The sequence below is a fragment of the Silene latifolia genome, chromosome 9, assembly GCF_048544455.1.
Source record: "Silene latifolia isolate original U9 population chromosome 9, ASM4854445v1, whole genome shotgun sequence".
Classification (NCBI taxonomy): Eukaryota; Viridiplantae; Streptophyta; class Magnoliopsida; order Caryophyllales; family Caryophyllaceae; genus Silene; species Silene latifolia.
Genome location: NC_133534.1, coordinates 178,753,394 through 178,780,913, shown reverse-complemented (window position 1 = coordinate 178,780,913; position 27,520 = coordinate 178,753,394). Strand labels below are relative to the sequence as shown.

Below are 27,520 nucleotides of genomic sequence, written 5' to 3'. Positions count from 1 at the left end.
ATAGGATCTTTCTTCTTAGCGGTCTGGGCAAAAATAATGGATTGTTTCCCTACTTTAAAGGTCAATGTCCCTGAGCCAACATCTATAACTGCACCAGCAGTGTGTAGAAATGGTCTACCCAAAATGATAGGAATGTGAGCATCCTCGGGTATATCTAGTACAACGAAGTCAACTAGGAAAAAAACTTTCTTATTTGCATAGGAATATCCTCTAAGACTCCTATAGGCTGGACCGCAGAACGATCAGCCATCTGTACCGTCATGTTAGTAACTGCAAACCTAGTCAATTTCAATTTCCTAGCAAGACTCAAAGGCATGACACTAATACTAGCCCCTAAATCACATAATGCCTTCTCAATTGAGAAGGTACTAATATTACAAGGGACTGAAAAGCTACCTGGGTCAACTAACTTGTGTGGAGCAGTGTGAGTCAGATAAGAACAAGACTCCTCAGTTAGTGCGACAGATTGCACAGTATCAAGTGACCTCTTTTTAGACAAAAGCTGCTTCATAAATTTCGTGTAAGCAGGCACTTGATTAACTAATTCAAGGAAAGGAACTTGCACATTCAAACTACGAATAACATTTTCAAATTTGTTAAACGATACCTGTTCCTTTGTCGGCACCAATCTCTCTGGATAAGGGGCTGTAAGAAGCAACTTAGCCCTCTCCTCTAAGTCTCTCATACCGGCGTCAGTGGACTTAGGCTGAAAATCCACTACTTTGTCCTTGTTGTAGCTCGAACCTTCTTCAGACCGTCTCAGAAATGAACCATTGATCGTCATAGGGTCATACTTTGAAACCGGAACTGACCCATCAGCATTTGGGTCTTGCCTCAATAATTTCGGAGTCGTCGTACCCCGAAATAAGTGGTCCCTCAAGTTATCTGGCATTGGAGGACGAAAAGGTTCACGATCGCAGAAATCCTCGATCGATCGACCATGTTGGTCGATCGATCGACCGACTTCCTCGTAACTCAGTATCTTGTTTCGCGGACTGGTCGATTGACCGGGTATGTCAGTCGATCGACTGACATACCTGCTGATCGTCTTTTTCTTGCTACTGTTCACTCCGCCCTTTTTCTTGCTTGGTTCCGCCTCATCTTTTTCAGTGACATCTTCGACCATAGCGGGCCCATCAAGGGTAAACCCACTCCTCAAAGTGACGCATTCAGAGTCTCTTTTTTATCCGGCTGCGACGGTAATTACCCCGGAGCTCGAGTTGCACTTTTGCTTGCCAGTTGGGCAATTTGATTCTCCAATATTTTTGTAGAAGTCTCTCTAGCTTGAGACTCCTTTTGCAGCAAACCCGACAAATTTTGAACCATGTTTTTCAATTCAGAAATATCAGAACCTTGAAACTGCTGCTGTTGAGGCACATAGGGAGGCTTTTGAAATTGTTGCTGCTTATGAGGGGGCACATAATTCAGCTGCTACTGCGGTGGTGGACCCGGATTAAGGACATTCTGGTTAGTCCACCTCAAATTGGGGTGGACATTAGAGGGGTCGGGATAAGTACCAGTTTGCCTATAATGTTTAAAGGCAGCACATGTTTCATTCGAACTGGTACAAAATTCCGAAACATGTCCCTATACTCCACATCTTTTGCATGTAAAGGGACCGTCTGAAACTGCATTAACTCTATAAATCCTCCTTTTTGGGATCCCCCAAAATCTATCTTGTCGAATCTCGCAGTAAGGGCCTCTATTGCAGCTACAGCAGGAGACTCGGCCGACCTTCTCTGATTTCCTCTAAAATTCCCATGCTCAGCTTTATGGGTGGCTATGTCATCAATGATTTTCCACCCCTTTGTCTCACCACTATTTTCTTGAAATCTCCCATTAGCTGCAGCATCTAGGATAGCTCTTTGATCATCATAAAGACCATTGTAGAATTGGTTGCACAGAAACCATTTCTCAAACCCATGGTGCGGAATAGTTCGCACCAGTCTCTTGAAACGGACCTATGCCTCATGAAAATCTTCATCAGGACCCTGTTTAAAGCTTGTGATCTGAGCTCTAATCGCATTGGTCTTCGAGGCAGAGAAATATTTCTTGTAAAATGCTAGAGCCAGCGAATTCCAGTCAGTAATGCCGTTAGCAGCTCGATCCAGTTCTCGGTACCATTCCCTTGCAGCATCACGAAGCGAGAATATGAACATCGTCTCCTTCACCTGGTCCTGGGTCACACCTGCTGGTGGGGGTATGGAACAGCAGTAGTCAATGAATGTCTCCATATGTTTAGCTGCATCTTCATTTGCAGCTCCCCCAAATTGGTTTCTCTCAACCAAGTTAATATAAGACGGTTTTGGCTCGAATTTCCTTTCCGTCCCGGCTGGCAATGCAAATCCCTTATAGAGATTCTCAGCTTTTGGCTCGGAGTGACTGGCTATACTTGCTTCTTCAGCCATATCTGGAGATGTAACGGTCTCAGCTGAGGAAGTAGAAACAGGAGATGAAGGTGGATCCTCCTCAAATAGCCCGTTCTCGTAGTAACTGGACAGAGTACTCAGCTCTTCCTCTGTCGGCAATACTCTAGATGATCGTCTCAACTCAGCAAAGTCCTTTCGATCTCAGGATCTAATGGTCTCAATTCACCAGCATATACCTGCGCATAAGAGGAAACTACAAGTAGAATATGAGAAAAGTTTAAGGAACAGATGTCCCTTAAACTAAGATAGAGACTAAAATAAAAACAATTAAAAATTAAACAATTGCCTCCCCGGCAACGGCGCCAAAATTTGATACCGTCGTAGAGTACCAAAGATAAATTTATAATTTCTAAACTACTACTATAGATAGCGGCAGTCAGGGTCGAACTACAGAGAGACGATGCAATTAATAGTTGTCTGATTTTAGTCTAAAGTACCAAATGTGAGGGGGATTTGATTTGAGTGAAACTATAACTAAAGGCAATTAAAATTTAAAATTGAACTAAAACAAATAAAAGAGTGATTAAAGAAATAAGATGAAAACAAATATTAAAAGGGTGCTAAGATGGTCGGTTCACTGTAATTTCGGCGGCAGGATACTAGGTAAGTCTGAGATAATCACGTGAGACGGGAAAATAAGAAGTCCTCTCGGTCCATTCTTAACAGGTAGCATCTTTCGATCTCGCTACGGATCCCTAATATCACTAGTACTGACTCTCGTCCTGAAAAGTGATTTAAATGTCTAAATTAACTTATCTCTCGATCTTATTAACTTAGTCGTCTTAATTAAGTAGTCTATTTCCCTCCCCTATCTCTCGATCTTATCGGGTCGGTCAATTTCTAAGCATTCAACTGGTCGCGTGCACTCGATTCGTCAAATATAGCAATTAAATTAATTAAAACGGAGTTAATCTCACGGGAGCCGGTCGATCGACCAGGGTAGGCGGTCGGTCGACCATGGCGCGACTCAAGCCTACAAAATTTATGCCGCCTACACTACAGATTCCCTACATCTTATCACATTGAATTTAGCTACTCATGATGATGATAATAATAACAATAAAATTAACAAATAAATCAAACGAATTCATAATTGAATTAACTGAACAAATAACTAACATGAAACGATAATTCGTCTTTGGGAAGTCTACACTAGCAATTCTAAAGTATGAACGAATAAAGATAAACTGAAATTAAAGAACGTAAATTACCGTATGAAAACAGGAGGAAGAAGGCAAAACTAATTTGTATTGAATGATTATGAAAATAATTGTTTAAACTTGATGATAAACCCTAATTATTTCCCTAAACTGATGATAAAGACTTGATGCCTATTCTGAAAACATCAGGTTACGTTATATAGATAAGCTACGTAACTTATTATTCCTAAAACCTAATTCCCTTGGGCTTTCTCATCTTTTAATTCCCGTCAGATTAACGGTTTGGTCGATCGACCAATGGGATCGGTCGATCGACTGAGATGCGCTGAACAGGAGCTTCTGATAGTTGTGCTCTGGTCGATCGACCAAAGGCACCGGTCTATCGACTGCTTCATCAGGTAGTTGCTCCAAAAGCTTCGTAAATTTGTTTTTCAAGCCTCGATACGCGCACCAAGTTCGCTTCCCGAGTAAATACTTCATGTCAAATAATATGCCAAGTACTCGGGGACGGATTCGGCTTGATTTTCGCTGAATTCTTCTCATTTCTGCAATATTATACAAAAACACGAAAGTAGACGGAAATGGGAAAATAGTAGCATAAACTATATATTTGAGCTCTGAAATGCGTGTAAAATAGGGTGTAAAACATCATATTTAGGACACGCATCAATAACATATTTTGGTAATTAGGGTTTATCACATGAAAAGATTTCATGATAATTAGGTTAAGATGAAGATGGTAAATTGTCACAAAAAAATGGTTACATTACATGATAACATGTTAAAGAGCAATTAAATGATGAGAATTGAATTAGTGAAGAGTTGAGCATGATTATACTTGTTTTGATAATGTGGTTGCATAGTTGTGTTGTTTGGACTTGTTGGCTCATTTTTGGTTGTTGGACATTGGAGGATGTTGGAGTATCTTCGGTTCCGATTTTGGAGACGGAAGGCGGTTGGAAAACCGTCTTCCGCTCAAGTCACCCTTGGAGCTTCCCACTCCAAGGGAGATGTGCACATTTAGTACTTGGGTTACGGAGGGACTCGTGTGGTGAGGCACGACGTCTGGCAGGGGACTCGAGTCGCACTCGGGCCCGGTACCACGGACGTGTTCCGAGTACCTTGTGTGAGTTAGTGACGTTGTGGGCGTGTCCCGGTCACGGGTTGTGTGGATATGTTGGATGGTGATTTCTTATCTCTCATTGTGCCTTGTGGTTTCACCTTGCATTGTCATATGTAGGTAAGCTTAGTCCACATGCATTGAACATTTTTATTAAGCTAACACTTGGGTTTTAATGATCTGTGGTGAACCATATTGTGATTTTCGCCCATATGGGAAGCAGTGTTGACAGGTTAGCATGATTCATTCGAGGGATTGGGAGCGGTCTTCACTTGTCGTCATCACTTGGGTCTATCTTAGTTTTTGACTATTGAACTCCTACTTTTCGATATGGTTGTATAACTATCGGGGTGGTATTTACATCCCACAACTTGTAAACGTTTAACTATAACTTATCTATTGCATGATGATGTGTTGGAACTTCTTTACTCGCTTTTTTGCACTACAAAACTTGGGAAACCAAGTCTTGTGATGCCTCCATGTGTTGAGAAGGCCTAAAGGAAAGGGTCTCAACTTATGGGGGGTGTTATAGTAGCCAATTAAGAAGAAATTATACTTTTATTTTTTTAACATGTCCCATTTATCTATTCTTTTCCTTTGTTAATTTACCTTTGACCGTATTGGCGGATTCAAACTTATACATATTCGGATGATGATTCATGTTAGTCGGCCCTAACTTATGTTGAGACTAAGGCTTTGTTGTTGTTGTTCTTGTTCGATCATAGAGTCATGCTAGTAGTATGTAAACATTTTCGGTATGGTTGCACGCCAAAAAAAGGTTTTCAATGAGAAAGAGGCAGAACAAAATTCACAAATTGAAGAAAACGTTCACCTATATTGTTTATTTAAAATACTCAAATCCAATTTAATTCAATGACTAACAACAAATGTTGGGTTAAATATGAATTGAATTAGAATTAGAATATGAATGAAAAATAATTATACTCGGCCGTATATTTTAAACCAAAGATTAAAATTTAAGAATTGGTTAAATTGGGGTTTACGAACTACGAAGTGGATCAAAATTGGTGAGGTATAACTTATAAGTGGAGAAGAAATCCGATTCCAATTTGATAAGGGTTTTATGAGTTGGAGTAAAAACTTGCAAGCATATTCGGAGTATTCGGGGAATTATTGTTGCAAATAGTCGAGTTAGGAATAGGATTGTACTATTGTAGACGCGGAGATCCAACCTTACACAAATCGCGTATCCTACATCCACTCAAACACCCACAGGCCACATCTCCTCACCACCTCCACCTTCTATAAAAACCCCCGCACCTCTCTCATCTCCCTCAAACAACACACTCCCTCAAATCCCCTCCTCAAAAAAAGATAGAACTGGCAGACACCCAAGAGCTGGAGTCTTCAAACTCCTCGGTTTCGGTAGTGTTATCCCTGTATGAAGCCCTAAAGTCCCGTGACTCTCACGTGGTATCAACTCTCCTAGCAGCTGACCTTGAATGGTGGTTCCATGGTCCGCCGTCCCACCAGTTTCTGATGCACATTCTCACTGGCTCACACCCATCAGACGCTCAACATCAATTCACCTTCACTCCTCAGTCAATCGTCCCAGTTGGATCGTCCCTCGTCCTCGCTGAAGGCTGCGATCAAAACCGTTCCATCTCCTGGGTTCACGCGTGGACAATCACTGATGGGATAATCACACAGGTTAAGGAGTATTTTAATACCTCTGTTACCGTCACCCGTCTTGGTACCAAGTCTTCTCACAGCCGCCGTTGTCAGCCGCTCTGGGAAAGTAGTGTTTCCAACCAGTTTGGGAAATCTCTACCCGGTTTGGTTTTAGCTCTCTAATTAATTAATACGGACTAGTAATTTTAATTAATTAAGGGTCTGTGTCACTGTGTGTGCGTGTGTGTTTAAAGGTAGTTTGATGGAGGAGAGAGGGGATACGTATTTGTCTTCCAATCTCTTCTACAATTATTATTCTGTAACCCCGTCTTTCTATAATAATAATGCAATTAAAACGTCTGCTTCCGTTAATATTTTCTCCACTCTCTTTATATTTTGGTCTACTTTCCTTGTTATTATCTATCATTCCCCTTACTTAATACTCCGTAATTAAACAGGTTCATACCATCTCATTCTTGAATTTCTGTCATTTAAAATTGCAATAATTACTTGAAGCAGCTATGACCTGTAATGGCATTGCCTACCCAGCTCCGTTTGGTTTCTACTTTGCCTTAAACATGTACAATTTGGAAATATCCTACACAATCTTATCTCATTTATCATCCAAATACTAGATATTAATGGCTAAGGGAAGATGAACCACAATAGCTCTCAATGGAAACTAGGTTGTATTTTAACATAAAATAGTCATTTTTTAGTACAACCGTTGCAAAGTATAATTTGTGTTGTTTAAGTGGTTCGAGTTTAGGAAACCCACATGTGGTAATAATGGAATAGCATATTCCTTCAATCATGAGTGGGTCATTCGATTCAAGAATGATATTCGACCAAGAATGATATTCGACCAAAAGATATGGATGGACACGAGTATATTAACATGTCTTCTTGTAGAATACAAGTATACAACGGATACGGACTATATTGATCCTCTATATTATTCTGGCACGAGACCTAGAATTAAATTTCAGTTGAAACTAAAGATGACTCTATATTTAGTTGGCTAAGCAGCTGACAACTTCCTAAATCACTTGCAAATATAATAAACTTATGAATTCTGACATCTTTTTAAATTAAAGAAATTACACTTTTCAGATTTCTCTTTTTTCTTTCTTTTTTGATAGGGAAGCTCATTGTTAGACTGCTGTTTCCATATAATATTATACCCAAGTACTTCTATGGGTGACTGAATTCTTTGAACTACATAGAGCATAGGTAAGCGTAAAATGGTGCGGGAGTTTTTTCCGATATGGCTAGGTTTGAGCGAATATGGTAACATAGGGTATGGCACTAGATGTATGGTTGGGCAGCGATTTCTTTTAAACTTTTTGATCTCAACTACCTGCCCCTTCGCCCCTTTCCTAAACTCACTCTGATGAGAGAAACAGAAAAGCAGTAAACCAAATTAGGCATGTAACTATTTATCTTTGATCATGCCTTCTGAATGCGGGGTAATCTTTCTTTGCTCATTGCTGCTTCGAACAAGCTCTGATATGCAGGCTATAGTATTGAGATGCATACGCATAATGGTGGACGACTAGGCATTCTTTGTGGCAACTGATGCTTCTCCGTTCCTGCGTTTGCTCAGAATGCATGATTAACCAAACATGCCTTCAGCTCTCGCTGTGGACTTTTACTGATTCAGCGTTATTTCATTGGCTGACTTATTTAACAATTGTCGAAATTGCTTCATATTTTATCATATTTGACTCGTATCTCATCATTTTTAGATGATTGTACATGGTATACCATATAGTTTACTCAAGGACACTGATGAGTTGATGAAGTTACTAAGATATGTTGAGAATTCTACTCAATCTCCCTTATCTGAGAGACTCTTAGTTTTTGAAAGTTGTGTGTACCTGCCAAGCTGAAGATAACTGAGACAATGTCAGAGGTTGATTTAGTTAACTTTTCCTCGGCTGTTGCTGCAGCTGTCCTTAACCGGTTGTCAGATAGCAATGGAAAAAGGTTGTATGAAACTTCAACTATTGCTATTTCCCTTAATTCACTATTTGCGGGAGCCTTTTAGCCACTGAAATTTTTTGCTGTTTTTGATTCAGTAAGCCAGCCAGCCAGCCTAATTTGGTGAGATTCTTTTTGTGAACAATTATTCGTTATATTTCTTATTATCTAAAAGTTGAAACCAAATGATTCTCTAAAACTTTAAATGGGCTGCTAGACCGAACGATGTTTTGTTATCTGAATGCCTTCTGGTCTTCTCATGTACGGGTGTATCTTCAGTTATCACTGTATGAAGCTAGGTTAGGACTTGGGACCAAAAAAACACTATGAAGATAGGTCTTGGGCAATATCTCTACTCTTTAGATAAACTTTAAATGTCTAATAGAAGCAACCAATGTTAATTCTAACCATTTTGGGGAATTTGAAAATCAGGGGTGCACTTGGAGCTTCAAAAGACAGGTCTTCTGCATGGGGAGTGAGCAATAACTCACCAGGTTTCATATTTGCCTACTGTTTCGACATCTTTTATTCTTGCTAAGTTATGTTTATTCCTCGGATTTGACGCAAGTGACTCTGATTAAGAGGATCCAAAGATTACAGGTGCTAACTCAGAATGTGTGCTATTAATTGATAGATGTATGAATTGTGAGTGGAGTCAACTTTACTCAGTTACTCGTTAATCTTGGATGTCTGTTTTCATCTACAATTAGAATTAACAGTAATTAGGCATTGGACTTGGTGGCATTTTATGTTCCAAATAAGACTCATGCCTTTGACTCGACAAAGTGAGTTTATACATCATTAACAGTAATTTGGCTCGACATTTGGTATTATTCAAAGTTTAATCAGATTTATAGCAATCAGAATTGTGTAGTTTTCTCAAATTCACGGAAAATGTCATTTTCCATTACCAGGTTTCTTCATTTCTCAGCTTTTCACCATTTCCACAAGCCTGCAATGTTCTGAATTCTGAGGTTTCTTTATATTTACCAGTTTACTTAAACTATAAAATCTATTTTTTTTATGGGTTATGATAAATACAACCCAATGGGTTGTATTTAAGCAACTAAAAGAGGAAATAAATAGTTAATACATACATTAATTGTATTGATTTATGTGTAATTTACTCTAATTTTTAAATTAATACCAAATTTAGAAGGGTATTAAATGCTTAAATACAACCCACTGGGTTGTATTTATCATGTCCCTTTTTTTATTCAGGTTTCCAAATCCTATTGGGCTTAATTGGAGTAAGTTTCATTATATGAGTTACTAGTATTGGTGCCCGGCTTCGCCCGGGCAACCTCTACTTACCATTAATTTTTTTTTTCATTAAATAAAATTACTTAAAGTTGCATAATCCTTAAATTTATCATTAATATATTTTTCAATGACATATCCTAAAATTACGATGAAATAAATTTTGAGACAAATTTACTACTCCTGCTATTAATATTTTACTCTTATTAATGAAACAATAGTAATGACATTTCACTACTTGCCCGTAATCATTGTTACTTTCACTACTCCCGCCGTAATTATTGTTACTGTCTCTACTGCCGCATAGCCCGCATTAATATTGATAATATCACTATTCTCTCCGTAATTATTGTTACTTTCACTATTGCCGCATTAATATTTATTATTTCACCACACCCGTTGTTTCTACCACTTTCACTCATCTCGCTGATAATATTGTTACTTTTACTATTCAAATGAGTGATTACTATCATATAACTATATCCAATGTTACTACAATTCTTTTCTTTACTGATGAAATTACTTTTTACTTAGGCATGCAATTTTAAGAGTATTATATATTTATATAAATATATTACATATATGCATTAAATCAAATCGAAAGAATTATGCAATATTAAATATTATGGAATCTAACTTGAATTATTTATAACCTACTTATATTATATTTTTGTATTTGTATGTTAAATAATTTTACATGTCTATACATCTAATAAACTATAAAGTTTAATAAAATTGCATAAATTTTAAATTTAATATATAATTTTATGATGATAATAATTAATACCATAAGTGTGAATGTTTATGCTAATTAATTATTTTATTTTAAGGAAATTGACCATCTTCTAGTCTTCTATAAATATTTAGGAAAATTATCAAGTATCTTCTTCCTTTTAGTCTCCTTGAAATTGATCATCTTAATTAATTATTTTATTTTAAGGAAATTGACCATCTTACTTAATTATTTTATTTTAAGGAAATTGACCATCTTAATTAATTATTTTATTTAAGGAAATTGACCATGTTTTAGTCTCTTACAAATGTTTAGGAAAATTACCAAGCTTCTATATAATTTAATTTTAACCCAAACTATATAATATTTGCATTGAGATCCCTTAATCGGGTCCATCACACGGTGCTAGTAATTTTAAACTATATAGTATAATTAATTTGTATAACTTTCTTTAATTACATTGAAGTCCCTTGGTTTCTGGATTTAATATATAGTATTGATAAGAGTAGTATCCGTTTCGCATCTCTGGCCTCTGACTGATCTATAGACTATAGTTTACTAGTGCTTTACTATACTGATTTTGACTGTAGAGATGATAAAAGAACAAAAACCTACTGTATTAGTTATAGTTGAATGCTCAGAAGCCCAAGATAGTGCCCCTAACCCTGTACTGTCTTCAATTAGTTATTTGATGTGCATAATTTTCCAGACAAATTGAATGTTTTACTTTCACAAATTATCAACACATTCACAATTACACTTGTAACATATGTAGTCAAAGTAATCCCCTTTCTTGGGTCACTTTGCTTTCTTTTCTGTTGCTTTCGGTTCTTGATTATTATCCCGTCTTCTTGGTGTGAGTTCTGAAGTAATTGGTCCCTTATTTTTGGGAACTGGAAGAAGGGCAACTTGATTTCATTCCATTGGAAATTATTTGTGTCCATTACGCTTGTTTTTTCTCCATTCCCATGGCTCTTCGGGGTTTCTTGAGGCCCATAGTCCAATCCGCTTGGCCCGTGCTTCTTTTTCCCACTGTTCATATTATCATTTGTTAGTTTAAAAACGCATAGGAGTTCGTTGATGTCAAATTATCAGGTATAATGACTTCCTTACATTGACCAGCTCTGTCCGGCGGTCATAGGCTGCGTAGTGCCATGCAAGTCCTTTCTTGAGCATCATTTCCTGGTAATGAGAATGAACATACTCTAGAGTTGATAAGACATACACAATTCAAAGGACTACTTTGGAAATCTTCGAGAAGGAGGGAAGGGGCGCAATTGTAACCGAAGAGAGTACTAGGACACTTTCCGTGGGCCTGAGTAAACCCGACAAAATCAATCTTACCAAAAATGACGTAATAATAACACACCAGAAATAGATGTAGACCAGTCTCATCTCGATCTGAAGTGTTTAAGATGCCCAAAATGGAACATCCCAAAATGATCCAACATGCAGTGGGATTGAATGGCCCTTTTAGCAGGTCTACACCTGCAGCTGAACTATGCACTTTGTGATAGATATAGGTAGAAGAGAAAATTACCTGTGCAAATATGCCATTGCAGTAAATGTCTCCTACACAGCGACCATAACGGTCGTCTCCGTAGACAAGAACTTGTAAGCATTTTCCTTGAAGGAGATTAGCTAGCGCCTCCTTTGCCTGCTGCCCATGAGGCATTGCACTTTCTGGTGCATCTATTCCCCTGAATTCTTTCCATGAACATTAACAGTTGGTATATAGAACTTTTCTACGTAAGGAGAAAAGTCATGAATATTTCTTATACCTTAGTCTAATGCGGTACTTTCGAGCTAGAACCTCCTCATCATGGACATTGATGACCCTGTAAAAAAAGTGAAATACATGAAGTCCTAAAAAGTTGTTGAATGGTTTTCAGTGAGCTTTAGTCAGGGGATTTCAAACTAACCTGTAATTCTGATCAATTATTTTTTTGTGTAGTGCATCTGCCTTGACATAATCTCTTACAGCACGCGCCTTTGCTCTTTCGACTGCTGCAACCTGAACTTCTCTAGGAACTGAAGACGATTCACGAGGATCTTTGGTACTTACATATACAGTCACAGTATCTCCATCTGCCACTGCCTTAACATCCACCTGTATACATCCAAATTTAGTTTTGTTTATTTTCAGGTCAAACTTGCCAGCTTAACTAAGAGAACAGAGTCACTGAGACAAGAACGGCAAAGAGTAAGGATCTTACCGGAAGTGTATGGAGTTCATACTTCACACCATCTGGCAACGAAGAAGGCACCCCAGTTGAGGTTTCGACAAGTGTTTGTGGATGAGGAAGACCATAGAAGGCAAGTAATCCCTATTCAAGAAGTAACCTGAGTTAGACTTTTCCCTGGGTATTTCCATTTGAGTCAAAGACACACTATTCTTCGACTTTTGACTATGATGGGGTAAAGCAACTACTCCTAAATTGGCTACACCTTCTGTATTATAAAACAAGAGTCGGTTGATACAATTGTCTACGTTATTTTTATCGCGCCATAGGTGGAGTGTTCAAGGCAATAGAATAATGTTGTTGTACATGTCTATTGTCTACCTACTTTTTGAAAATGAGTGCATTTGTGTGTGGGATTACCTCAACGTCTGCTTTCTGGTGATTTTTCAAGGTGTGAACAATGAGCCTTGCAGCATCTTCAGGGGTTCTAGGTGGGGGCTTTGCTTCTTTCCACGCCGGTATAAGCTTCTTATACCTGATATATAAGTATCATCATAGGAAAACTGTAAGTAGTTCATTTCCGTCGTTTCTATATGGATCATTGAGCTTTAGGATTAAGACTCAAGTAAAAGACAATTCTATCCTAGGACAGGTAACATTTCAAATTTCAGCTCTAGCTTTGAAAAGACTCTTAGAGGGCCATGAAGATAAACAATTCTTCAGGATCTTTACAATATATATTATGTTAAAAGTTAAAACTGGAACTAGTTTTGATCCACGTATCCAAGATCCGATTTTGGCTATCATCAGTGATTTTGATGGTGTAGTAGGATCATAATTAAGATGATAATTGATAGATAAAGACATTTACCAGTTAGCTTGAGCTTTCTTAGAGGACACAACATGTTTACTGAGTTCATCAGGTACCTGGAAACAAAATGATGAAAACAATTGTCTTGCTCAACTGAAAATTGTATACAGGGGACTGAAATTGTGTGAAATAAATAAAAAAGAATGAAACCTGGGAAGTGGCCTCAAAGTGGAGGAGATCGCGGGCGAGGGCAGAGAGACCGACAGTTTGGGTAGAAACGCCGTGAGGACCGAGTTGGCCAGATTCAGTAGTAGAAGGCTGGCAACAATTTTTGTATAAATATCTCAGGGCATTTCCCATGTTTGGTTAAGTTTTTGCAGGGAAAACAGAGAAAAGTGAAATAATGTAAGAGAAAACAAGGAGAAAGGAAAGTATTGATTTTGATTGGTGGGAAGAAAAGTATGTGATATCTACTCAGTACTCTCCGTGGGTGGATTTGGTATTTCACAGGAAGAGTCAATCAAGTATGACAGCGTGATGACTGATGATTAGGGACAATATTTGTTTACTCCGTATATGTCTTTGTTTGTTTGCTATATTTACGACTGTATCCTTGGCCGACGAACATCTCTTTGCTTGTTGCATGATGTAACTCCGAGGCTTTAATTAGTTGGAATCATCCCTTTTCTTGCATATGTAGTTTACGCGTAACGTTAGAAACTCATACGGAGTACGCAACGTTAGCCAATGCAAATCAAACATGCATTATATTCATTACCGATCGACAATTCGACATCACGTTGTTGTGGGAGCGTTTTCTGGAAACATACACTGCCAAATGTGCATGTTCCTTTTTAAATCAACACCTCACTAATTTTAGTGATTTTAATCTTCTTGATTTTTGACTATTTTTGATTTCAACAATTTTATTAATATTTTGATTTGATATCATGAAATTGGATACGTCTGAGTCGTCACTTACGTGTCAATACGGTTGTTTTTACAGTAATTAGAGTCGTTTCGGTCGGAGTCAGGACCATAAACCATCTCCTTTTTCAGGATTCTGTCTTGTTCCGAAGCGGAATATTCTAGAATCCGTCAAGATATTTATTTAAGATGTTAGAGTTTGAGGAGTACCCGAGCTCTATCAAATAAGATAGAAGTCTATCATTTCCCCACACAGAATCCGCATCTATGCGCTTTTTTGTGTCAGAATGAAACCTCCCACAAAGAAATGCACCAACTGTTGCGTGAAGGGACGCACATAGTGTTGCGCCTCTTATAAGTGGCGTAGGACTCCTGTGTTTGTCTTCATTTCTTCCTCTATTTTGCTATAAATAGAGACCTGAGGGTCTTCATATTTTGGCACGTGCGAAGTTGATTTTCCTCTTCTTCTCTTCTCCTTCTTGCATTCTAGACCTTTTTACTGCTCACCGACATCTACGTGCCTGATCAATCAACCACATAAACCAGATTCCTATCGTGGTATCCATCTCGTTTTATTTAGACCGACCAATTTGACCAACTCAACACTCATTTTAATAAAAAAATAAGTAAAATCCTTATTAAATAAGGGCTTCCTCCACATTAGTTTTGAGTTACCACTAAAAAGCCAATTTTAGTTAAATCTCGCGACGGTAACATGTAAGTCTGAGGGTGTTATCAACCCGTTTTAATATTGTTTTGTCGTTTTTTTAATAGTTTTCATACGTTATTTACATTGCATATTTCAAAACTGTTTTTTATGGTTTCTTAATCGTTAGATGTAAGCCATCATTAAATATATGAATCTGTCAGACACAAAGAGAAGACGCATCAAGTTGTGCGCCACTAAGAAGAAACGCACGATGTGGTATGTCTTACTCAGGAATAGTCTCTCGTCAAGCCTAAAGGTCCTCTCAAACATCCCAAAATTCCTTTATTGGTCTCTAAATATTTTGGGTATCACATTAGATCTACAACTTCTCAACCCATATATATATATATATATATATATATAGGTAGGATCCGGTGAGAACGATCACTCGGTGAGAACGCACTAGAATCATTGGAATATATACCATGTGCACCTTTTTTTTTTTTTTTTAAATCTTAGATACACTTTAGACTATCGTAGATACACTTTTTACATGAACCCTATATACACTTTTTAAGAGTGTAGATACACTTTTTTCTATGTTAGGTACACTTTTTACCTGAATTTAATACACACTTTTTGACAATGTAGATACACTTTTTACTTGAATTTTATACACACTTTTTTCTATGTTAGGTACACTTTTTACGTGTATTCTAGATACGTTTTATAACAATTTAGATACATTTTTTTCCATTCTACGTAAACTTTTTCCATCTTACGAATAATGTATCTAATAAAATAAATAATGTATCTGGTTATATTATTAATATATCTTAAAAGAAATTACCCATAATTATAATATCCCTCCAGCCATTGCTTAAAACCAATCAACCTTCTTCACAATTCCGCCAACCACAATCAAAACCCGACAGGTAGGACCTGTAGGACCTATCAAAACAACACTGAAGGAAAAAGATAAAAACTGCCTCAAGGAATAAATCCCTTGAGGCGTAAGACAAACGAAAATAAACAGATAAATAGGCCAATTGACTCCCCGGCAACGGCGCCAAAATTTGATACAGTCGTTTTTGTACCAAAAATAAACCTAAATATACTAACAGAAGCTAGTGATAAGTAGGGTCGATCTCCACAGGGAGGCAAGGTATCTATCTGCAGTCCGTCTATCTATGTCACAATTGGGGGGTTTATATTTGGTTTCTAAATTAAAGAAGGCTTAAGGGAAGAGCAGTAAAGAAAAAGCAATAAAAGACAGAGAATGCAAGTAAGATGATCAAAAGAGAGAGAACATGTCAGGATTTCGGTTCATCATGGTAGTCTATCGACTCGGCTGCAAATAGCCTAGACAATCTACTGTGAGAAGGATACAGGAAAGGTCCTTCCGGTCCACTTTCTATCCTAGATTTCCACTAACTTAACTTCCGTCCTCATTATTGTAGTCTACTGTTCATAGCAGGTCTGTTCATTCCAATCTTCCGATCCAGGAACGAAGTTAACCAAATTAAAATAATTTAGAAGCATGCATTCAACTAAATTGGTGATACAATTATATTGCTATGGGTACAGATTCTCACAAGTAAACCATCTAGTCTATTCGCTACATCGTCACAGTCCTACCATGGATTCCCTAGTCCTACCATAAAAGAAATTAGCTACTCATATCGCTAGTGATGTCAACAATAACAATAATGAATAAACTAGCTAGAGACATGATGCAACAATGAAATTAAGCATAAACCGAGATTAGGCGAGAATAATTAAGACAATAAAGCAAGGATTAAAGCAAGAAAGTAATGAGATTAAGATTAAGAGGAGAAAAGAGATTACAATCACAAGCGATTCCGGCGTAAAGAACAACCAAAATCCAAGCCAAGAGATCCAAGAGTAAAAGTTACAGTGGAAAGTTTAAGGGAGAGATTAAGAGAGTAAGTGGCGTTCCAAGATGAGTAAAAAACGTCCTTATTAACCTAATTATGAAAACTTAAATAGGAAAACAAAAGTCTATCCCGAAATTAAGCCCAACACGGGTTAATTAATCCCGCGTAACATCAAAACCACTCGATCGAGTAACTTTATATCACTCGATCGAACAAAATTAAGCTCAAACCACTCGATCGAGTAGATGAAAATATACTCGATTGAGTAAACCTTAAATTGAATCTATTCGATCGAGTATAAAAGGGACTCGATCGAACACAATTGTACTCGATCGAGTACTTTCCAGCGCACAATTCCTGCTTCGCGCACTGAACTTCAAACGGCTGTCATTTCTTCGTTACTTGGGAAAACAGGGCGTTTCCGGTGGAGTTGGAAAGCTAAGAGGACAAGCTTTCATCTCCAATTAGAATCACCTGAATATCAGTTGTAGAACTCGAGATATGGCTCTTCAAAATAGGCACTAACAATTTGAAGTTCTTCCTTTGCTCGCCTAGCTATCTTACTTCTTTGCGCATCTCAAAATAGTAGTTTCCAAGCTCCGACTCAACTCATCTCCTAAATGCATGCATAGGGACAGATATTAAGCTTGATTATGCTCCTATTTGGTTCATTCCTGCAAATAAGACAAGAGAAACCAAAGTAGACAATTCGGGGGACATTTGTAGCTAAATACTACACAAAATGCATAGAAATGCGTGCAAATAAAGTACGAAATACTTATATAAAATGCACGCATCAAATCTCCCCAAACCAAACCTTTGCTTGTCCCCAAGCAAACTATATGCAAACTAATGGAACGGAAATGAAAACTCAGAGCTAGCTATAACCTATCTACTTAAACCAATTTAATGCAGTCAAAAATCAACAGTCATAGCTACAACAGTTAATACGCAACGAATTATAAGATGTCCATAAATAAAACTGACCTATCGACCTTACAAGACCGATAAAATCGGACTCTTACGGGTCACTCTTCTCTCATGAAGCAAAGGGTGAATAAATATGTGTAAGAGGGAAAGAGAATACAGAAGAAATTGATGCGGTATTTCTTCCAGAGCTTGATGAGGAAGAAACTGACGTCGAAGACGGAGAAGGAGAAACAGGCACGGACGTGGCAGTTTCAGTTGATGTTCCAGTTGAAATTGAAGCTGCCGGTGTTGATGGTGAGAAAACGGGTCCTCTTTCTTATCTTATCCCAGTTAATAATCTTAATAGTCTAGTGGACCCACTAGATAGTCACTCACCTAAACTGCGACCTACATAACATGCATGCAACAAAAATGATAGACGATTCAAGTACTACGCATACACTCCAACTAACAATGTCCGTCACAGCCGAGGGCTTACAAATAGTATGAGAAAGTGAGGTTCAGGTGAGAAAAGGCAAAACAAATTATGGAAATGTGAAGGTAAAGCGTCAAGCTAGTTCCTAAACAAGGCCATATAAGACCATCCAAAACTCAGCTGTCTAGAAAATAAAGCTCAATTTCCCTTCATTGGCACACATCTCACTATCCAATACACTATCTCCTCAAAAAAAATGTATGAATAAGAATAAGGAGTAGACCGTCACATGATAGAAATAAAAGCAGACGGTCTCAAAAACCAACAAACTTTCTAACTTTTCTTTCTTTCTTTACTCACGTGAATTCAACTTTTTTCAAACTTTTTTCTTTTTTCCTTTTTTCTTTCATTCACGTATCACTTTCTTTTTTTTCAATTTCTTTTTTTTTCTCCTTCACTTTTTTTTTTCAATTTCAATTTCTTTTTTCATTTCTTCCTTTCTTCATCCTCCACCAACTCCAATAATGAAAACAGGCCAAACCGCATACGGAATACACATACCACAAAAGACATACTAACTAGCTTGACTAGGCAGGCTCAGTTTTGGATGTAGCTAATGGGTCAAAACGGCTAAATTTGGCTTAAGTGGAGTTAAATGGGTGAAAAATGTAAGAAAGGGAAATTCGCAAGCGCCTCCCTGCATGTGACACCGACCACAAACCCGAATGTATGCATTTGACAAGTAATCGAATTTCATGAATGTGCAATAATGATGAACATGTTATGCAAGGAGTACTACTCTCATTTTCTATGTAAACTGGTCATGGATGTCACCAGTTATGGGCTCTAAAACTCATAAATTATGAAGTAGGTTGCCAATTTATTAGGTCAAGTCTACACAGTCAGCTAAATTTGAACAAAAACTCGTAGATATGCGTAAGACTCAGCTAATAACTGTCAATAAAAGTTCAAGGCTCAAGTAAAAATGACAAGTTAAAGTGCAATTTCATCACGGAAATCTACCGTTCCGACTCAACCTATATGCAAAATGAAACGTGAATTTTTTTATTAATTTCCGTTTTTTTTTTTTTGAGTTTTTTTTTTTTTTTTTTTTATGGGATTTTGATTTTTTTGGAAATAAACAAGCAATGCATACAGAAATTAAACGTGATAACAGAAATGCAATAAAAATAACATGTAGAAACAGAAATGGATGCATAACCTCCCCAAACCAAAACCGTACAATGCCCTCATTGTACCCAAAAATAAGGAAAGGAAATGCAAACTAGAAAAGAAGGGAGTGAAGCGCGGGAAAACTTACAAGAATACGCGAAGTAGGGACCTCCCCAAACCAGCCAGCATCATGGGAGGTCACAGCTAGCGGCTTCAGAGCAGCTAAGTTGCGAACAGAATGCAAGAGTACTTGCAAATTCGCAAATAGCAACCGCACAAAAGGACTGTCAAAGCAAAGAGGGCTAAATTGTTCATAGTCTATAGTCGAATAGGCTAATTATTAAGGCACACAACAAAACTAAATAAAGTGTTCAAAATAAATAAAAAGTTCTAAAATTCCGGGCTGCCTCCCGGTAGCGCTAGTTTCAGATAGGTCCCAGCTCGACCTTCTTCTTATCATCCACCGACAGAAATTAATGGCCCACAACAATATTGTTGACTGAATGAGGTTCCATCAGCATCCATCAGCTTGACTTTAGGCCTCCATACCCTCCGAGCAACAGGAGAACAACAACTTATCGCAGTGTATTGGCCTCCGCTTTTTGCCCTTTTGCGCGCTTTCTCCTTGTACGGCCTAGCCTCGTCCATTCCTCCGCCTGGGTCATCAATCCACACCGTTCCAGTCTCCAAAGTCAACGTATGATGCCCACCTCCTGGGTCCGTCAACCCATCAGTACCTCCAGAAGAAGTAACAAAGGAATTAGCTTTAATTGCAAAAATATCGTTTGAAACAATTTAGACGATCATTCATTGATATCAGCAAAAAAATTACTCGATCGAGCACTATGTAGCCCGATCGAAGTATTTTTTCAGCATTTATACTTGATCGAGCAACTTGTGTCACTCGATCAAGGACTTGATTTTCCTCATTGCTCGATCGAGAGCTTTCACCCTCTCGATCGAGTACTTCCTCGGTAATTTCACTCGATCGAGGAAAATAGGGCTCTCGATCGAGTGATTGAGCATGGGTAGGCGAGACAATATCCTCTTGAACGGTATCTTCAGCATCTATGCCATCATTTTCAGCATCAATAGGCAGAACCGGTCCTTCATATGGAGTGTCAATCCAGGTGCGAATAGCATAGACCGTTTCAAGTTGCTTAGAGGTTTGCTCGGCCAATACTTGAGCTAGTTGAGCTTTAAGTGAGTTGATAATGTCGTCTTTTGCTTGTACAACTTCTTGCATTTGAAGTGCAAGTGCCTTTACTACAGATGTCAACTCAGCAATTTCTTCTTTCTGCCTATTAGAAGGACTTTGTTGCGACGGCGGCCAAACAAATGGGGGCTCTTGATAGCCTCTTTGCTGAAATGGATGTGGCGGCACATGTGAAGAAGAATGGCTAGCATGTCTACGTTGCCTGAACGCATAGACTACATCATTATCTACTGGACAAACGACAGCTTCGTGCCCCGCAGTACCACATCTCTTACAGTGGACCACCTGTTGCGCCGTAGTGTGGAGCTGAGGTGAACCACTCCAAGACTGTATACTCTCCAGCTTGTCAGATCCTGCATTCTAAGCTTCAAACTGTGCTATAATTTGGGAGACACTAGACATCTTGGTAGAAGGGTCAAAGGTACTCAAGCCTTCCCTTTGACAATCTTTCTCCTAGAATCATGTATAGGTAGGACCTGTAGGACCTATCAAAACAACACTGAAGGAAAAAGATAAAAACCGCCTCAAGGAATAAATCCCTTGAGGCGGAAGACAAAAGAAAATAAACAGATAAATAGGCCAATTGACTCCCCGGCAACGGCGCCAAAATTTGATACAGTCGTTTTTGTACCAAAAATAAACCTAAATATACTAACAGAAGCTAGTGATAAGTAGGGTCGATCTCCACAGGGAGGCAAGGTATCTATCTGCAGTCCGTCTATCTATGTCACAATTGGGGGGTTTATATTTGGTTTCTAAATTAAAGAAGGCTTAAGAGAAGAGCAGTAAAGAAAAAGCAATAAAAGACAGAAAATGCAAGTAAGATGATCAAAAGAGAGAGAACATGTCAGGCTTTCGGTTCACCATGGTAGTCTATCGACTCAGCTGCAAATAGCCTAGACAATCTACTGTGAGAATGATATAAGAAAGGTCCTTCCGGTCCACTTTCTATCCTAGATTTCCACTAACTTAACTTCCGTCCTCATTATTGTAGTCTACTGTTCATAGCAGGTCTGTTCATTCCAATCTTCCAATCCAGGAACAAAGTTAACCAAATTAAAATAATTTAGAAGCATGCATTCAACTAAATTGGTGATACAATTATATTGCTATGGGTACAGATTCTCACAAGTAAACCATCTAGTCTATTCGCTACATCGTCACAGTCCTACCATGGATTCCCTAGTCCTAACATAAAAGAAATTAGCTACTCATATCGCTAGTGATGTCAACAATAACAATAATGAATAAACTAGCTAGAGACATGATGCAACAACATAAATTAAGCATAAACTGAGATTAGGGCAGAATAATTAAGACAATAAAGCAAGGATTAAAGCAAGAAAGTAATGAGATTAAGATTAAGAGGAGAAAAGAGATTACAATCACAAGCGATTCCGGCGTAAAGAACAACCAAAATCCAAGCCAAGAGATCCAAGAGTAAAAGTTACAGTGGAAAGTTTAAGGGAGAGATTAAGAGAGTAAGTGGCATTCCAAGATGAGTAAAAAACGTCCTTATTAACCTAATTATGAAAACTTAAATAGGAAAACAAAAGTCTATCCCGAAATTAAGCCCAACACGGGTTAATTAATCCCGCGTAACATCAAAACCACTCGATCGAGTAACTTTATATCACTCGATCGAACAAAATTAAGCTCAAACCACTCGATCGAGTAGATGAAAATATACTCGATTGAGTAAACCTTAAATTGAATCTATTCGATCGAGTATAAAAGGGACTCGATCGAACACAATTGTACTCGATCGAGTACTTTCCAGCGCACAATTCCTGCTTCGCGCACTGAACTTCAAACGGCTGTCATTTCTTCGTTACTTGGGAAAACAGAGCGTTTCCGGTGGAGTTGGAAAGCTAAGAGGACAAGCTTTCATCTCCAATTAGAATCACCTGAATATCAGTTGTAGAACTCGAGATATGGCTCTTCAAAATAGGCACTAACAATTTGAAGTTCTTCCTTTGCTCGCCTAGCTATCTTACTTCTTTGCGCATCTCAAAATAGTAGTTTCCAAGCTCCGACTCAACTCATCTCCTAAATGCATGCATAGGGACAGATATTAAGCTTGATTATGCTCCTATTTGGTTCATTCCTGCAAATAAGACAAGAGAAACCAAAGTAGACAATTCGGGGGACATTTGTAGCTAAATACTACACAAAATGCATAGAAATGCGTGCAAATAAAGTACGAAATACTTATATAAAATGCACGCATCAAATCTCCCCAAACCAAACCTTTGCTTGTCCCCAAGCAAACTATATGCAAACTAATGGAACGGAAATGAAAACTCAGAGCTAGCTATAACCTATCTACTTAAACCAATTTAATGCAGTCAAAAATCAACAGTCATAGCTACAACAGTTAATACGCAACGAATTATAAGATGTCCATAAATAAAACTGACCTATCGACCTTACAAGACCGATAAAATCGGACTCTTACGGGTCACTCTTCTCTCATGAAGCAAAGGGTGAATAAATATGTGTAAGAGGGAAAGAGAATACGGAAGAAATTGATGCGGTATTTCTTCCAGAGCTTGATGAGGAAGAAACTGACGTCGAAGACGGAGAAGGAGAAACAGGCACGGACGTGGCAGTTTCAGTTGATGTTGCAGTTGAAATTGAAGCTGCCGGTGTTGTGTTGGAGCTGTGTCCTCCAGTTAGTGCGGATAACGTCATTGCACATACACTTGTACGGACAAGTGGGAGCTTGTTGGGGCTGGTGTCCTTTACAGTTAGTGCAAGGACTTATAAATCTCTAAAAGGATCAAAGGGTATACTTTTGTATCATAATCAGTTGGTCCACGTTTATCAATAACGGTTGGCTTGCTAGATAAGTTTGACGTTATTGTCATACAGATGGCGGTGATCAACTGGTCCCTAAAAGTCACACCTATAGGATACGTTTGAGAGATGTGACGGTATGAAAATACAGTCATGTTGATGCCTAATATGACTAACAAGTTAGTCAGAGTTATTGACTAGTAATTAGTCAAACGCGGTGTTGAGATAATTATTTAATACGGATTAAATAATAATGGCTAAGACGAATTAAGCAGTTAATTCGTAAATTGAATATAAACGATTTATATTTAATTAATGTATATTGAATTAATTAATTATACAATATTGTCTTTGTCGGACAAGTATTAATATATCGACTGAGTCATGTTACTAGTTGATATTTTAATAACCGATAACCGATGATAATTTATAATAAAACCGCGTCGTATACATTTTAGCGAGACGAGTCGGATCACGAGTCAAAATAAGGAGAAAGTGGAAAGCCCACTCCCTCCTCCTGAGACCCGCGAACCGAGGCTAACAAAAGAGAGGCTCTCTCTCTTTTGTAAACTAAGCAATTCATTTGTCTCAAAAAAAAACTAGGTTTTTGGAAAAATTCCTCTTAAACCTAGATCTCACATCTAGCAAAACTCACAACAAATTCTCTCGATATTGCAAGGCAATTAGAGAATACTTTCTAGCACAAGGGGCATAGTCTCAGACGATCTTGGGTGCAACAATTAGGAGGAAATCTACGTTTATTTCTGTTCATTTTGCCGAATTGCACTAGGACCCGAGGTTGATTCTTTACCTTTATCGTTTCTCTTGTATTTATGTTTTATGACCATAATTCACATGTAAATTTGTGTTATAATCCTTAAAATTTAAGGGAATTTTACGGATATTTCCCTACAAGTGGTATCAGAGCGAGGCCACGTAAATTTTCACTGTGATTTTTCATAAAAACGATTTGAGACGATCTTGTTTTGTCTAGAAAACCGTGCAAGGCCTGGAATTTTCATTTCGGTTGTTTTTGTTTTTTGAAAACCGTGTCATGTTTACACACGGCAGATCTTTTGCTTTCGTTTTATTTTACATATTGTTATTTTATACGGAGATTGTAGCAATATGTCAAGTTTTGAGCATTGTAAATTTGATTTGATGCCGTTTTGATCAAAATTGATATGTTTTTGTTTCGTCAAATCGATTTTCACGAGGGTTTTAAAGTTTCAGCTTGTTTTTCCTCTCGATCGAGCATCTTTCCTGTCGATCGAGAGCTTTTCAGTGATGTTTTTCGTTCGATCGAGCACATGCTTTACTCGATCGACCTCTTTTAAAACCCCTTTGCTCGATCGAGAAGTCCTCGTACTCGATCGAGCAAGATGCTAATAAAAGTCCTCGATCGACCACGAGTTCGTCGATCGAGTACTTCTGTTTGGCAAACCTCTCGATCGAATGGCGGCTTCATTCGATCGAGCTCTTTGTTCCTCGATCGAGAACTTTTGTCCCCTGGATCGAGGGATTTCGCTTTTTTGGCAGCGTTAAAATTTATTTCTTTTGTTTTAAATTTTATTTTGGCCATAAAATGTACTTTATACGGATATTGTACACTCGCTTGATAGTGAAACGGTTCACTCACGTACCATATAGTTATTTTAAAGCGATTTAAAGTAACGGATTATCATGAATTAAAAGGTGGTTTGGATAAATTTAACATAATTACGGAATTATGTCACGAACAAATTTGTTTTAGTTGATGCATTTTATTTATCGTTATTGTTGAATGCCTTGAATGTTTTAATTACGTATTTATTTATTTTACATCGGTTGTAACTTAGTGTGGCCTTAGTAGAACGTGTTACCGTAATGATGGAACACGGTCTTGGTTGTATTTTGAGATCTCGTATCTCCGTTTTGGATTTTTCAATTGTAATTACAGTTTTAATTAGAATGTAAATAGGTTTATTTTATAAATTTTAAATTGTAATTTTTGAGAAGACCTAAGATGGAGAATCGGATGCTCACTCCCGCTACAAGGATCAAGATGGAACATCAAGACTAGCTTCCCGGGTCCAACTGTAATACTCCGTATTTATAAATCTTGGGGTACTCTATCGAGTAGCCCTTACTCTGTCGAGTAAGGGCAAGTTGCGAAATAAAATAGTTTCGACTGTTTGGGTACTCGATCGAGTAGTTGGGGTACTCGATCGAGTAAGGGGTACTCGATCGAGTACCTTGGGTACTCGATCGAGTGTCGGTTTACTGGGAGTTTTCTCGGGTTTTGTTAATTATGCGATTAAGGTATTTAAACATAATCGTCATTGTTTTAAATCACTTTTACAAAACCTAAAACCCTGTTTAAGAGAGAAAGCAACCAGTTCATCTTCCTAATCGCATTCTTAGCAATTCCCGGAGTTCAGACGGTCGGTTCTTGTCGTTATTCGTGTCGTTGAGTTCCTTGCGTCGAGGGTAAGCTTTTAATATAATTTTTATAATGTTTTGTTAAGTTTGGTTAAACCCTAATTTAGGGATTGGGGGTTTTGTGTGTAGTATGTGATGTATAGCCTATATGTGTTATATGATAGGAGGAGGGTTCGTAGAAGAGGCTTTTTGACTCGGTTTGTTGATACCGTCGATCTGTTGTGCTTTCGGGTAGGATTTCTACTCGTATTAGTCCCATAATGGGATATTGGTGATGTCTTTGTATTTAGTTGTTTGATATAATGATTGTACTGTGTTTGTGGTTGTGATTGTTGTTGATGGTTCTCGAGATGCGTTCTCGGCTGAGTGGGGTCACTTGCGGGAGTAACTTCACGCCCTAGTTTCGCCCTTCGTGGAACCCGCCACGAAAGGGGATGTGCACATTAATGGGACAGGGTTATCGCTCGGTATGATGAGCGGGGCTTAGGTGGGAACGGTGCGGTCCCCCATCGCGAAGGTGGTAGTCCGGGGACGATCAGTATTGAGGTGATGGGAGTTGGTTGGTGGTGTGTGTGTGTGTGTGTGTGTGATTCGGTATCTGTTTATCTTGTTATTGTTATCTATATTGATTGTGTGATTAGTGATCGACCCGGTGTTGTTTTGTAAACTGCGGTGATCCATTCGGGGATGGTGAGCATATGTTGAGCAGGTATTGAGATGAAATCTTTGGGATAGCTGGGATGCCACGACATGATGATAGGAGTCTTCCATTGTAGCCTTTAGTTTATTTACTTTTCGATTAGACGAGTCGGTTTGAGAATAATGTATCGCACTTTTAGTTGGTTTCATGGATTGTAACTATTCGTTAAACTATTTATAATAAACGTTGTTTCTTTATTGTTGTTTGATTATCATTGCCTCGGGTAACCGAGATGGTAATGTCTTCATACCTGAGTGGTCCTGGTAAGGCACTTGGAGTATGGGGGTGTTACAAATGGTATCAGAGAGACGATCCTGAAACCTGTAACCAATGAACTTAATGAACATAGGGAGTCAATTAAAATGAACCCGGGGTAAAAGTTGTAGGAGCTAGTGCAAAGGCTTGGGAGACGTCCTAAAGTCGCAGGGGTCGCCTTACAACTTTGAACCGGTCACATGGGGGAAGTGTTTGTCGAGTTGTATATGTGTTTGGTTAACTTGTTTACAAATGTGATGGAATGTGTTGATTGTTGGATGTTCGAAGTTGGAAGTTGAGAAGGTGAAAGAAAAGAGATGATATATAGAAACTGTTGATGAAATGATAACATGTCGAATGTTTTACAACGTGGCAATTAATAGCATGATGAAATGATCTCGTAGATATAAAAAAGATGTGTAGCATGATTGTTATGATATAATATGTGATTTATAAAGTTTAACCTGTTAGCATATGACGTAACATGCGGGTAGCTTTTACGAATTAGTGTTACTCGATCGAGTGAGACTGACTCGATCGGGTGGGTTTTTGGCGAGTTTGAGTCCAGAATCGAGTTTTGGGGCACTCGATCGAGTAACTAGGGGTACTCGATCGAGTAGGGGGTCACTCGATCGAGTAGCCTAGATACTCGATCGAGTAGGTAAGAGATCGGAAGGTCTGTTTGGAGTGGAGTTTGGGTACTCGATCGAGTACGTGGGGCACTCGATCGAGTAGCCCGTTACTCGATCGAGTGGGTTTGGGAACTCGATCGAGTAGGTTCTGGGGGTCGCGTCTTCGTGTTTTGAAGTTTAGTACGTATGTTCAT

The 27,520-nt window shown here is 38.3% G+C and overlaps 1 protein-coding gene across 2 annotated transcripts; it reads right to left on the bottom strand.

Moving 5' to 3' along the window:
* Nucleotides 1-10,970: 10,970 nt before the first annotated feature.
* On the bottom strand, nucleotides 10,971-14,139 carry LOC141600247 (staphylococcal-like nuclease CAN2). 2 transcript variants are annotated; one of them, XR_012524270.1, is made up of 9 exons: nucleotides 13,522-13,842; nucleotides 13,372-13,427; nucleotides 12,921-13,035; nucleotides 12,534-12,644; nucleotides 12,240-12,427; nucleotides 12,099-12,155; nucleotides 11,858-12,024; nucleotides 11,431-11,499; nucleotides 10,971-11,349 (listed from the first exon to the last, which is right to left on the bottom strand). XR_012524270.1 is itself a non-coding variant. In XM_074420434.1 (9 exons), the coding sequence occupies exons 1-9, from the start codon at nucleotides 13,669-13,671 to the stop codon at nucleotides 11,248-11,250; spliced, it is 1,008 nt and encodes a 335-aa protein (XP_074276535.1). In that variant the 5' UTR covers nucleotides 13,672-14,139; the 3' UTR covers nucleotides 10,971-11,247. The 2 variants fall into 2 exon arrangements, 1 of the variants encoding a protein (XP_074276535.1); XM_074420434.1 differs by having other exon boundaries at nucleotides 11,858-12,017; nucleotides 13,522-14,139.
* Between the last annotated feature and the right edge of the window lie 13,381 nt (nucleotides 14,140-27,520).